The sequence below is a fragment of the Melanotaenia boesemani genome, chromosome 10 (genome assembly GCF_017639745.1).
Source record: "Melanotaenia boesemani isolate fMelBoe1 chromosome 10, fMelBoe1.pri, whole genome shotgun sequence".
Taxonomy (NCBI): domain Eukaryota; kingdom Metazoa; phylum Chordata; class Actinopteri; order Atheriniformes; family Melanotaeniidae; genus Melanotaenia; species Melanotaenia boesemani.
In genome coordinates, this window is record NC_055691.1 from 36,694,216 (window position 1) to 36,708,938 (window position 14,723).

General features: G+C 42.1%; 2 protein-coding genes across 3 annotated transcripts in view; both read left to right on the forward strand.

Moving 5' to 3' along the window:
- Positions 1 to 546: 546 nt before the first annotated feature.
- e2f4 (E2F transcription factor 4) lies at positions 547 to 11,262 on the forward strand. Its single transcript, XM_041996805.1, has 11 exons — positions 547 to 952; positions 2,866 to 2,975; positions 4,529 to 4,690; positions 5,796 to 5,839; positions 5,923 to 5,987; positions 6,060 to 6,248; positions 7,073 to 7,154; positions 7,269 to 7,409; positions 9,415 to 9,462; positions 9,776 to 9,820; positions 9,916 to 11,262. Exons 1-11 carry the CDS (start codon positions 785 to 787, stop codon positions 10,029 to 10,031), a joined length of 1,170 nt encoding a protein of 389 aa, XP_041852739.1. The 5' UTR covers positions 547 to 784; the 3' UTR covers positions 10,032 to 11,262.
- A 1,521-nt stretch (positions 11,263 to 12,783) lies between these two features.
- elmo3 (engulfment and cell motility 3) overlaps positions 12,784 to 14,723 on the forward strand; it is a 29,383-nt gene continuing 27,443 nt past the window's right edge. Inside the window, exon 1 of one of the 2 annotated variants that reach the window (XM_041996802.1) lies at positions 12,784 to 13,126. The gene's annotated coding sequence lies outside the window, so the exon portion shown is untranslated. The remainder of the gene's footprint in view (positions 13,127 to 14,723) is intronic. The other variant, XM_041996801.1, reaches the window with a different exon arrangement.

Here is a 14,723-nt window from a genome sequence, read left to right on the forward strand (position 1 = left end):
GGATCTTAATAAACTAATAATAAACTAATAATGGCAACCTAAAACGTGTCGTGTATTGTACGGTATTGTGCTATATTCAGAATAGATTATCTTAACCTTTACAATCGTTTAATTGTTAAACATACAATTTGTATATATAAAATCAAATTAACTGCGTATTTAGCGAAGTCCGGAAAATATGCACGAATTCTGGATCCAATAAAGATTTTATGGGGAGCAAAAACACACAATAACACTTTTTCGATTAGCTTTCTGGAGATGTGTGAGCGCGTGCATGTGTGTGTGTGTACGGTTTCTTCGAGTTTGAGTAAATAAGGGAGCGTCTGCGAGTTACTCTACTATATAAATCCGGATAATCCATCATTATCGATTTACCTATATAAAATAATTCCTACGTGTTTATTTAACAGATATTTTAAAACTATACAGTTAATATATTAAGTAGCAATTTTATTTAAATTTAAGTTATTCTAGTATTCTTACACGCTTTCAAATCGTGTTTTGTATTTGCAGACACTCCCTCCAACGATTGAACCGTCCCGTCATACCTCGCGTGGCCAACGGCTCTCCACCGACTGCTCGCTCATTGAATTACCAGTTCTCAGCCTTTTAACCTCGATTTAATGGATTTATTTTTTTTGTTGTAGAAGATAAAGCTGCTCAGAAACACCAGCACACTACACTGTGCTTCTGTCTGTCGGGCTGCGGTGGTGGAGCGTGCTCTCCTGGGCTCGCTGGCTGAATTTGGTTGGGGAGGCAGGGGGAAGTACGAAGCTGGTCCCGAATGATGATGGAGCTAGAGTCGGCTAGTAACCGAGGCGACCTGGGAGCTGTGGGGGACTCGCTGCAGCCACAGACTCCAAGCAGGCACGAAAAGAGCCTGGGGCTGCTTACGACCAAGTTTGTGACTTTGCTACAGGAAGCGAAGGATGGAGTGCTGGATCTGAAAGCTGTAAGCATGCAGCAAAGTCTTTGTTGTTAGCTAGCACATGTCATCCCCGCTGTCGTTAGGTTACATGCATTTTTTGCTAGCTTGTTAGCCTAGCTTAGCAATGCTAATTTGAATGGATGACACCTCTTAGCTCATGACTTTGTAGATTCGGAACATCTTGGCTACATTCTCACTTTAACACGGTTTAATGCTCTGTTATGGCATTTTCGTCTCTCTGATAAAAGATCTGAGTAAAACTTCAAACTCAAACCTAACTTTGAGAAAACCGGTCAACTTTTCAGACTCTGCCCCCTGCAGATTCAAAGTTTGAAAAGTGGGTCAGCTTTTGTCGTTCCCCTCTCAGTTAAACCTCCTTCATCTTCACACTTGAGCAATTTTTTTCTATTGACGATGTCTTTGTCTGTGAACGACACGCATTTGCACAGTTGGCGTTCAGTAATCATTCAAAACTGTATACTTTAAATGACTTCACATCTCAAGCTAGTCTTATTAAACAGCAGCTGTGTACTCAGCAGCCTTGCCTTCATTTTCCTTTGTAACTAATTAACTTTTGCTTTAACACCTCCACAAAACCGATCTCACATGTCGAGGAGGCTCGTAGGTATTACTCTTTCTAACCGGTGAGCTACTGCACACAAATGTACACGTTTAGCCCGATCTACTGTAGCTTATTCTGTGTTTGATGATATTCAAATGCAAATACTATGTAAAACAGATACTTTGGTCAAATTGTAACGCAAACAGAATAGGAATAAGGAATAGAACACCCAAAACACTGCCGTGCCACCCCCCCTTCTTCTCATAAAAAACCAGTAAACCAGATGGCAGCTTGACTAGCCAAGCATTACCTTCTTTAACACAAGAGTCCTGCTTAAGGGTTTTAGTAGACAAATTGGGTTCATTTATGATGGTGCATGGTGCTTTTTGTCTTTTGCTTTCTCTTTCTTTCTCGTCTCAACCGACTTCAGTTCACCCTCCATTTGCCCTGTCAACAACAGCTAGACTTATCAGCTCTTGCCATATTGTGGTGACGTTTGAGGTGGGAAGATGTTTGAGTGGCACCACGGCGGTTTGCTCTATACGGATTTTGGATGTGCACACCTGTTGGCACAGAGACTGTAACATACTTCTGCTTGCTTGACTTTTTCATGTAAAAAAAAAAAACCTGGAAAAACTAGTCCAGCTTCCATCTTTAGTCGGCTTGATTATTGTAACAGAGTTTTTACAGGTTCTACCTAAAACATCAGTCAGACACCTGCAGCTGATCCAGAACTCTGCTGCTCCAGTCCTCACTAAGACCAAGAAAGTGGACCACATCAGTCCAGCTCTGAGGTTCTTACTCTGGCTGCCGGTTCATCAGAGGATAGACTTTAAAGTTCTGCTGCTGGTCTATAAAGATCTGAATGGTTTAGGACCAACATACATCAGAGACCTCTTGACCAGTATGAACCTACCAGAACCCTCAGGTCATCTGGATCCAGGTTCTTATCAGTTCCAGAGTCAGAACCAGACATGGAGAAGCTGCATTCAGCTTCTATGCTCCACATGTCTGGAACAAACTCCCAGAAAGCCTCAGATCAGCTGAAACACTCAGTTTATTTAGATCCAGGTTAAAGACCCACCTGTTCTCTGCTGCATGGACTAGTTTTTATTTGCAGTCCAGATCTGGATCTGGTTCTTTTATGCTGAAATCTTAACTTTATTTCGTTATTTGGCTTTTTCCTGCTGTTTTTATGTAATCAATTTTATCTTTTTTAATCTTTTTTTTTTCTTTCTTTCCCTGCACCTTGCTGTAATGTTTTTATGTTTTATGTAAAGCACTTTGAATTGTCTTGTACATGAAATGTGCTATACAAATAAATTTGCCTTGCCTTGCCTAAAACCGTGTCTGTTGTATTTCTTTTGTTCCTCAGGCTGCAGACACTTTGGCTGTGCGGCAGAAACGACGCATCTACGACATCACAAATGTTTTGGAAGGAATTGGTCTGATAGAGAAGAAGTCCAAAAACAGTATCCAGTGGAAGTAAGTGTACCATTTACATTTTTGCTTGTTTTTTTATTTAAGTTTGAGAACCACAGACTTGAGGACCAGTTGGTGAGCCGATCATCTGCAAACAGTCCTCCCTCGTGAGATCTGTCTGGGTCGGTTTTATGAGGCTTGCTAACAAACAAACCTCAGCGATCGCTCGATTCCACCTTGGTAGAGGAAATCTGCTTTTTACAAGCGTGTGCAGCTTTCCCAGCCAATGATTTACCTTTGATGTTATAAAGAAATGCCGGATTCGTTTGAGGACCACAAGTACTGAGGTTCCTGTGTGCGTTTGCGTGGTGGCAAACCTCTTAGCTCTCTGACTACGTTGGAGCTGTGAAAAGTTTCAAGTTAAAAAAGAAACCGACGGGAATCTCTGTTGTACAAACAGAAGGTCATGGAAATGAGCTCAGGCAGTGTGTGTTGTAAATATTATCACAGTGAGCTGAGACACAGCACACTTCAGCCACATATTTAGATCAGACTGTGACAGATTTCCCTTCATTTGGGGAATTTATGATTCTGTTTAAAGTGTTTCTTAGAAACAAAGCGTTTCTTTTAATGTTACAGTAGAATTTGATACCATACACAGATGTTTAAAGCAGCATGTCTTTAATAAGCTGAAATTAATAATTGTAAACAAATAAACACTGTGTGTATAATGACTACTATATCTGTATACCATCATTATTAATGTCATTGTTGTCAGTTTGATTATTATTACTGTGTAGCTCCATGACAAACATGTATCTTTAAGGAGACGTTGATATAAACACTGAATATTGTTTTTATCACTGTTGTTTCATTATGAGGTGATGTGATGCCGAGTGAATGTAACTGTGATATAATGACTGAAAATGGTTGTAATTTGCTGGTGTGAGATGAGATAAGCTTATAATTATACACACTCCTTTTGAACTTTTATGTTTTCTCCTTTTGGTTTTCTATTTTGTCATTATGTTCAAATGAACTTCCTCTATCAATCAATTTATCTATCAATCAATTTATCTATCAATCAATTTATCTATCAATCAATTTATCTATCAATCAAAAAAGCAGATGATCAATCACTTCAGCGTTACGTTAGTCAAACATTAGCATCATTTAACCAAATTACTCAACGTTTAGCTTTAGCATAAACAGCTGCTGGTTATCTTGCAGGAGGTGAAACACATTTCATGTATTTCCTCCTTTCTCTGCAACTTTTTCCTGCTTTACAGGCTGGTGAGCCGTCCTCCACAATGACACTTTGGTCCTGTTTTTCTATAACCAGAAATATCCTACAGGGATAATTTAATGCGTTAGTTTGGAGGAAATAAGTCTTCCTCTGCCATGGTCTCTCACTGAAGCAACCAAAACAAGTCGGAAAGTGTTGATATAAACCAATCTTTACGATTAATCAGTCCTAGCATTTAATATCACAATTGTGAACTTAAGTAATCTCTCTCTAATCTGCATCGCTGTACCAAATAATGCATATTGTGAGGCTGTGAAGCAATCCTTTCCTGATGCCTGTGCCTGACCAAGGATCTGCTGATGTGTTTCAGGGGGGTAGGTCCAGGCTGCAACACTAGGGAGATCGCTGATAAGCTGATTGATCTGAAGGCTGAGCTTGATGACCTGGCTGTCCGGGAACATGAGCTGGACCAGCAGAGAGTTTGGGTTCAGCAAAGCATCAAGAATGTCACAGATGACTCCAACAACAGCCCATATCCTTCACGGCCTAGTCTGTTGTTTCAGAATTTCCCCCTTCATGCATCTGGTGGTCAGTGCTGCTTCAAAGTATCTGGATTACTCTGAAGTCATAACTGTTGCTGATGGCTCTGCGAAGCATTGCAGCTTCCTCAGACTGTCAGCAAGTCATGTGACATTGCAACTGTAATTTCTGGGGTTTCAATGGTTCAGTTGTTCTTTCTCATACAGCTGTGATACCTGTAGTAAAAAGCATATTATAGTTATGGAGCTGTCATGTTTAATTTGTCTTTTGGACTGATGGAAACATCATCCAGACTCTTTAAGGGATAGAACAGGATGACAACGTGAAAGACTCAGACGGACTCACAGAATTAGACAATGAAACTGGAACCAACGTCTGCTTTTAATCAACATGCAACTTATGTGAACCACAACAGTACGACTAACTTTTTTTGTCCTAACATCTCTCAGGTCTCGATGTAGAACTTTAACTTCCGTCAACATCTGTCTGCGTATTCTGTGTTCATTCCCTTCTTAGGGAAGAATGACACCATGATAACCAGCCAATCCGAGGCAGAGGAAGGCTGGGTTCTCCCCTCTGAAAAAGGAAGTTGTCTGATTTGTTAATCATAATGATTAGTTATGTCACCTGATGACAAGGCATGATACTCGCTGATCCTGTTTCTAAGGAAGCACTCCTGAACTTAGCCAGATATTCTCAGTGAGTCGCTGCCTAGTGACAGCTAATCCAGCATCCATCCTGCATCTTACCTGTTCTGAGGTCTCTCCAGTCTTTTCTCTTGCTCTGTCCCTTTTTCCTCTTCCTCTAATAATGTCCTCTTGCGTTTCTTTGAATCGGCCACAGTGCACATTTAAAACAGCCAGTGTGTTGATATCCAGTTGCTGGCATGATGTCATTCTTAACTTGTAAAATGACACGACATCCCAGAAGAAAAAGGGTTTGCAGCTTCAGGACGCTGCTGGGCAACAGTGGCTCCAGGATTGTACATAATAAATGTCTCTGCTGTTAAAACAAGTCAAACTGATATTTTATGGTCAGAAATGCTTTACAATTCCACATACGATATTACTCGGGCTGGATCCTTAACACTCTCATACGATGGCGTATATCAGACATGAAGACCTCTGCGGCGCATTTAAAGGTACTAATGTTCACTTTTTCTGTAACACTTGACTGTCTCAGAAACAGCCTTTCACACTCGTCACCTGTTCCCGTCTCCCACAGGTGACACACTGCTAGCAATCCGTGCTCCAATCGGCACGCAGCTGGAGGTTCCCATTCCAGAGGCTGTAAGTAATCTGAATGCTTTTAAGTGCAGCTACTCTTTGTGTGGCAGGTTTAATGTGTGTGTGTTCACATAGGTCCTCAACGGACAGAGGAAATACCAGATCCGTCTTAAGAGTACATCTGGTCCCATTGAGGTTTTATTGGTCAACAAGGACCCTTCCAGTGCCTCTCCTGTTGTCTTGCCCGTCCCGCCTCCAGATGACGTCCTTCAGAGCCTCCCAGCACCGACACCTACCTCCCAGCTGCCCACTGCTGCCTCACAGGTACACACAAGCATACAGGACCAGTCAGATGTTTGGACACATTTGGATTTAACAGGAACGTGTGTCCAAACTTTTGACTGGTACTGTTTGCTTTGAAAATGTTTATGAAGGTGTATATGAGAGCGAAACGTTGCTTAGTAATATCACCATAGGGAAAAAAAACGTGACTTAAACTAGTTGCCGAGAGGGTTGGTTTCATGATTAAGCTTTGATTCGACATTTACAGGCTGAATGGAATCCGGCACCGGGCTGTCGCTCTCAACCATAGCATCATTTAACCGTTATTATTTCTCCAAACTCTTCCCTCCGTTGTTGTCAGTAACACTTCTGTGCTTTTCTGCAGCCAGTTTGGCTTTGCAGCAGCAAGTGATGAAACAACCGTCGGCACTTCTGGCGAGCCTTATGGGAGCTGGTGCAAAAAAAAATAAATTAATGCATAAAATTAAAATAAATTAAAAGAACCAGATACCTGTTTCTGCACATTATACTCTTGAAAACTTATTTACGCCACAAGTGGAAAAAAGTTTTGTCACAGCACGAGTCGGAAACCATAAAGCGGCTCTCCGAGCGTTACATGTGCTGTTTGCCAGGGGCCACAGTCACCTCGGACACTCCGTCGTCCATGGGCGTTACACCTGTGGGGGATGTGGGTGTTTGACTCCCACGCTGTTCACGCGAGAGAGTCAGACTTTTCTTTGATCCTTAAAAGACTTCAGCTCAGTGTTTCCCAGTCACACATTTCTTTTGACACATCAGTTGGCTTTAGAAACAGTGCAATGCAAAGGTTTGCCTCTGTTTCTTCCCTCATCGTTTTTTCCCTGCAGGTCCCCAAATCGGCTCCAGCTCCTGCCACAAAAGCATCTCCGGTCACAGCGGCAGCTTCTGGAGCCACTCAGACAGCGACGGGTAGGAAGGTTCACAGTCCTGATGAAAGCAACGCGAACTAATCCTCAGCTTTTTCCCTTTGCTTTTCACATTCAGTCATTTCTGAAACTTTGTCTCGTGATGATTTTCCTGCAGAGGTGACGAGCGCCACGCTACTCACCACCACAGCAGAAACGCCAGCTACAGCGACTCAGCAACTACAATCCTCGGCCTCTTTGGATGGATCTGCATCCTCCTCTGCAGTGTTTGAGCCAATTAAATCAGATCCACCTGAATGTGAGTGTCCTCTTTTAAACCTCACTGTCAAATGAAGGTTTCAGTTTCACTGCTTTATAAATCTGGTGGCAGGTTTACATACATAAAGAAAAGTTTAGTATATTCTATTATGTGCTCTATGGGCTCTAAATTAACATCCCCCAACCCACCAAACACAGGTTAAAATTCCGTTTTGGAGGTTGAAATAACGACATGCAGCCATTTGGCAGGTAATGGATGAGTCAAGCTTCTTTCTGGGCGGGCCTTTTGTTTGATGGGCACACCATGTGGCCAATCACATGCTAGTAATAGTGGATTATACCATTATGTAAACAGGGCTTAAAGTATTCCAGCACCGTGCCGGATGTCCAGCATGCAGGAAAAAAACTTAATGTGTGCGCTGATGTCGTCATGTATAGTTCATCTACCAATTGTGTGACAGGTTGACGCTGCTTTACTCTCAGACACTTTACTAACCAATCAGAAGTTGAGCAGGGCCCGTAGTTTAGATTCAGCTCCAGCTTAGATCTACGCCATCGGCTCTGGATACAATGGAGCAGAGACGTTGGTGAAACTGAAGCTGGAAACGTCAGCGCTTCAGTTTTCCTGCAGGGTGGAGGGCCAGCATGTGGAGCCTGATTGTTACCTGATGTTAATGCCACATATTTTTGGAGACTTGCTCTGGCTGGTGAGAGTGGCTCACTTACGAGATGTACATGTAGAGTCACATGACGTGCAGTCATTTAAATAAGAATGAGCTGGACTGGTTGGTGCATGCAGCATCAACTCTTCTTTCTCAGGAAGCTGAAGTCCTTTGAAGTCTGCAACGAAATGCTGAACCTCTTCTATCAGCAGTGGTCGCCACTGCTGGATCTTTTTCTGCTGTGTTCTGGGAAACTGCATGATGGCCAGAGAGGGGAAACGGCTCCACAAACTGGTCAGGAAGGGTGTGTCAGGGATGGGGAGGGGGCAGACTCTGCAGAGAACTTAGGAGCAGGATGGAGGCCATCCTCAGGAGCAGAAGTCCTCCCCTGCATGGCGCTGTGGTCGCCCAGAGAAGCAGCCGCCGTGAGCGACTCCCCTCCATACGCTGCAGGACCGAGAGGCTCAGGGGGCCATTCATCCACTGCTAGAAGACTCCACAATAAATCCTGTTAATGTGCACTTTATCACTGCTGATAGTAGATTTGAGCTTGTTGTATTTGCTGTTGCCATGGTTTTTTCAGGGTAGTGAGAGGGCGTGATTCTGGCAAACATTGTCTGCTGCTGGACTCCTGAGTTTCCCCAGTTGGGGATGAATACAGTACGTCTGATCTCGCTCCAGACGGAACGGTTTAGGTGTTTGTCCTGCAGCCAGCAGGCCCGGTTATGGTCGCTTTTATTTTTAGTTATTTATCACTGTTACACGCTTTTATTAATAGTGGCTTCTTCTAGTCCTAACTCTTCATTTTAAACAAAAATGCATAAAAATAAGGTTTTTATGAAAATGGAAAATGAAAAGATTGTGTACCAACTCACAAACAGCATGATGACGCTGAAATAGAAGCTCGGAGTTATTCTAGATGAGGAACCAATACAGAACCAGGAGAGTCGGCTCTTTTAAAGGAGCTGAATCTATAAAAAGAAGCAGCGCTCTGACCACGCTGATGAATGAGACTGATCACCACGTTTTCCATGAGCATCCGTGCATCAGCTGTGTGCTAACTGTAGCATACCTGCTTCCCGAGCTGCTGCCTGAACAAAGAGCAGCTGATTGAGGAAAGATATTTAAATGACGTCTGGAAGGACAAATAAAAATCTGGCTCATGAAATAAGCAACTAGGCTGGTTAGTAACTGGTTAATAAATTACTGTTTTTTTCTTCTGGAAAAGCAATAGTTGAGAGAATGTTCAGCATTTTCATGTAAAAAACCCAAATAAATGTTTCTTATCTTCCCTTTAAAGAGTCTGCTGAGCGGTAACTTCAGGAATCTACTAATGAAAAGTTCATTCAGACCGAAACTGTAAATGTTCTTTGTTCCTCATAGTTATGGACTTTCCCAAAGAGCTCTCGGAAATGTTTGATCCAACTAAAGGTAAGCTCCATTTAACCCTTCACAGCTCGGTGGGAAACACTCGTCTGCATTTTAAACAGCTTCTAAAGGAGATTTTTAATGAAACCAGTAAATGTTTTCATCCAACGTAATTCCCCTTAAAATGATTCAAATTATTTATTGAAATGTGCATTATTTAAAGTTTTTTCTGGCACTTACCAGGTCAACACTGTAAATAAGAATTTGTTCTTGATGTTTTACCTGGTAAAATAAAGAGATTTAAAATAAAGATTGAGGTTTAGAAGTGAGCTGAAATGCTGCATCGTGGGTTGAAAAACTTCTTGCTCTCTGGCAGAGATCATGAGCGGAGACCTGTTGGAGGACTTGATGTCTTCAGAGGGTAAATTTATTCAGATTGTTTGGATTAAGCAGCTGGAAGTAACGATAAGAAGCTGATGGTCTTGACCTCCCCCTCTCTCTGCATTTCACCCCCAGTGTTCTCGCCTCTCCTCCGCCTGTCCCCTCCACCCAGTGACCACGACTACATTTACAACCTGGATGAGACAGAAGGCCTGTGTGACCTCTTCGACGTGCCCATTCTCAACCTCTGACCCAGAGACTGATGGAAACCGTCACCCGAATATGCTACAATCCACCCCTTCCTTGCTCCGCCCGACAGTGGAGGTGAGAAAAGGAGGAGGAATATGATCTGCAGAGCTTTTAAAGGAAACCTCGGCATCGTCACGGAGCGCCACCTGATCTCAGACAGAAGCTCCATGTTCAGAAAAAACCTTTTACTTACTGCTTTTCCAAGGAGAAAACATCAACATTATATTTTTGGATTCTTGCGCGTCGAGCGTTGTGTTTGTGTGTGGGCTTGCGAGTGGATGTGTGTGCACGTGAGTGTTCTTGTACTGGTTTCTCTCTGAATTTGAACCAGAAACCCTTTTCTACCAGGTCAGGAATCACATCATGCATGGCTTCATTTATTCCAAACACAGCTGGGTAAATATGCACTATCTTCATGTACATAGAGAATATATATTTGTATTACCAGCTCAATAGTTTGCATATTAACGAAGGCACCAGGCCTTTTTATATGACTTTAAAATAATGAAAATTTTATGTTTTAACTGAACTTTACCATGTTTAAGAAAGAGGAACTTCAAGCTAAGCTATGCTAATAAACTTTAACATAAAGAGCAAAGCATCAGAAGCACGGGGAGGGGGAGGGGTTAAAACTCTGGCCAAGTCGCCTTTCTGCTAGATTTTGGACGCCGTAGCTTTTATATCAGGATATAATCAGAGTACTTTAGTTTCTTTTCCAAAATGAATGAAAATGTTAGTAAATGAGAACCATTGTGTAAGTTTGTAAGTACAAGGAGCTGTTAGTCCCTGCAGTCGCTGTACCGTGGGATGATGTCGCTGCTGATGCAACACAAAGCAGATCCTGTGACGGTGTTTTGGGAACTCCCATCATGTCCCGTGTTGCCTTGAATGATGTGTATGTATGTAAAGTTTGTACTGTGTATATCACTCTACTGCTTGTATAGAATAGCATTTATTTTTTATACCGGCTAGATATATTATTGCAGGATTGTTGCTTCTAATTCGGGACTACCCTTCAAAGCTAAAGGACTTATTAAAAACCATCTGCTCCTTCAGAGCATCCTGTCTCATTGTTGTGGACATGCTGGTTGCTATCAGCGGCTGGTTCTGGTGTCCGGGGGGGGGGGGGGGGGGGGGGTCAAATGAACCCGAGACTGAAGCATATAGAAAGTTTTTATCAGACTCGGAGTTGCTCGACTGTCCGTGTCAAACTAAATAAACACTGGTATTGTGTGTTGTCCAGTTTCATTTGTAAGCAATGTGTATTTGTTGTGTGATGGTTTCTTATGGTGGAAGCTGGAGTTAGAGCTGGATTGCTCCTGCAGTTGAGGCTGCACAGTTTCGCGTTTACTGCTTTTAAATTCTGCCACTACTCTTGTTATGTCTTAACCCTTCAAAGCCCAACGCAAGAAACAAATGAGGAGAAAAGCGTTTTTTCTATTCGTTCCTTTAACAAAATATATAAAAGAACCCTTTTTGTTGTATATTTACTGTTTATTGCTGTATAAAATGATTGTAGTGCATTATTGTATCCACCAGGGTTTTATGCAAAGTTTCTATCATGAAATGATTTAGACTACTTCTCAAATTATATGTGATGCATACAGCATTGAAGGATTAAATTCTAACAGTCAACAGGTAACACGTTCATTAGTAAACTCATGTTAAATTTATTCAATGTTTTTGAATGCCTAAAGGTTTATATTGATTAAAAGATGGCATCAGTGAAAAGAGAAATAACCTTTAGTGTTTTGTAAAATATGGCAACAGTCTTGGGATTTGTGTGGCTTTTCTGTTTGCTTTGGCTTTAATAAATCTGCACCATCTCCCTGAGGAGCAGATGATGCAGAGGACGGGATGTGTCCTTCAGGATGCTGCAAGCGTTTCTACGGCAACTGGGCCCGAGCAACACCTGCACAACAGGGATGTCCCAGTTACTTCATTTCATCATTTACCACGGTGTTACCACCACCACTGTAAAGGGTCCTCAATATCACCACTTTACATAAAGATGGGCCGAAAACAAAGTTGTGTGATCTATCAGATGTGGCATCCTGCAGCATCCTCCAAATATACGGCAGGAAAACTCAGAATCTTTAGAAACTAAGAGGATGAAGTAGTGATGATACCAAACTCAGGTTTCTAATACAGCATGAGTAACTTAATGCCAGGAAAATAAATAAAAACATGCTAATTACACAGATTAACCCTTTTGCATTAATGTAATTAAAACTATAAGGAGTCTTAATATGATTTTTACACCTTGATAATGTTGGGAGATTAGCGCAAAATAATCGTGATAATCTTAAAATCACGATTTATTTATTTATTTTGCAGTAATTCTTCCAAGAAATTTGTAGCCGTTAAGATCCTGCAACCCATAGAACTAGTTTTTACTTTCCACTTCACAGACACGGAGTTTAGTCATATTTGTAAAGCTTGCTGGGGGTCAGCCATCCACCCTGCTTCAGGTTAGGTGGAGCACATAAATGAAGTAACATAACAGATGTGCTGATGGGGGGAAAACAGCAGGGGGCAGCTGAAACCAAACGTGCACGACCCGGAACTTTGTAAGCTTTTCAGAGGTGGAGCGAAACTGTCACGCAGCTCGGGGTTAGCAGTGAAAGCGCTTCCGGAAACTGTCTGATTTGTAAATAAAAGCAAAGGCGTAGTTAAACATGAAGCCTTAAAAACACGTTAAAGAACTGATCAAGACGTTTTCAGTTGTTGGAAAAAAATCACGAGAGCATCACGGACTAGTACCATGATCAGTTTTTGTAAATTTCAGCCTTATTTCTGCCACATAACCCAGTTTTATTTACTGTGAAAAACAGAACCGGAAATAAGTTTCTAAGCTTGTTAAAGACCCACAGAAACGGATCGATTCAAGCCAACCCGGAACTTTTTGATTGAGCAAACCCTCCTGAAAACTCGGCAGAAGGGTTTTCTCCTGGTTTTCCTTACATATCGGACTGTTGGGGGACTTTCTGGACGGACTTTGTTTCTGCTGGAGGAAAACGAGGCGGCTGCAGATGTTTCTCGCTCCGACTGCGGCGGTTCCTGCAGGACTGTAGCCCGACTTGTCTTTTCATACCAGGTAGGTCGCAGTTGGGGAGAAGTTGTGCAGCTGATCGCATTTTTTTCACCATATACTTTGTTTTTTATTCACTGAATGCTTAACTTCTTATTACAGTTAGCTGCGCTTTGGTTTTTATGTATGAAGGAAAATTAGTTGGCAGATAAACAACTTTATGTCTAAATCTATTTATGTTAGAAATCCTCCGGATTACTTGCTGTGTGTGCTGTTCTATCAAGTCTGGAATTCCAAGCAGCTGAGAGCCTCCCCTCCACAAATACATACACCCACTTCCACAGCGGGGAGGGGGTCAGCCAGTCCAGGGGTCTGAGACACGCTTTGGGTCTGCAGCCCAACAAAAGCACGCGGACATGTACACACCAACCCTAAAGAGTTTCATGTTTCGTAGCGGTTTTAACTTCCTGTTCTGTACCAGTGATTTAATATTCCCTCATTTTCTCATCATTTATTTATTTTTCATCCCTTTTCTACAAGACAAAGTCCTGAGAAACGACATGTGTCGGTCCAAACACCAAATAATTTGACATTTTCCTGTTAAAAGAAGCAAATATATGTACTTGTATATGTACAGCTGATCGGATATTTTGTTTAGAGGAAGTGCACATTTACACCTGATGAGTCAAATATTCAATTTCCTGTTCGTTCCTTGAGCTAATTACAGTTTAATTTATTATAATCTAACATAGATGCGCTTCATTAACCTGAATTTATTAGTGTTTTATCATGCAGACTTGGGAGTAGTTTGCCTTAAAGCTCCTCACCTGTTCTGGAGCAGAGAGACCTGCAAAGGTGTGGTTTCAACTCCCGCTTGCATTAATTCAGGCAGAATCCCATCAGGCCCAGGCAGGTACAGACACACACTTCTGGTTTACCTCTTCTGCAGATTAGAACTTGTACTGCGATCAGAAAAGAAAACAGCTTTCTTTTTTCTCTGACCATCTGCCTTCCTGTTGAAGCGAAACACTTTGTTTTTCAGGGGATTGTAACTTGCACAGAGCATCACTCTGCTGACTTGATCTATCTGAAAAATGGAGAAGGACTGGATGAATTCCATCAGGTGCTCCAGCAGCATTTTCAGAAGTTGCTTTGTTTTGGAGATGAGTGCACGAGCTGCACTGCTAGCTAAAGTCCCAGCTTTGCCTGGAAGAACCACCACAAGCTGAGCTCCATCAAATGTTACACAAGACCTGAAGCAAGCACAGACAGGCCAAGCTGAGACGGCTCGAAGCACCGCGAGCCTCTTTGCCTCGCATGAACGTTCAACTTTTTGTCTCAAACAGGTGTTCTTACCTGTAACAACGTCTGACAGAGAAACATAATTCATCTTTTTTTATTTGATTACATAGATTGTAGTTCCCACTTTGTGTTTAGTTAAATAAAGTTTCTCAAGTTACACCCTGGTTAAAGTACAGAGGCTACTTTTATTAAAATAACTCCAGCCTGCAACAAGGATTAGCCACCAGAACAGATTATTATTTCTCATCTCATTCTCTGGTCGCGGGCCTATCCCAGCATTAACAGGTGAGACAGCCCTGGACAGGTCACCAGTCCATCGCACAGGGGACAAGCACACAACCCATCACACAGAGTTTAGAGT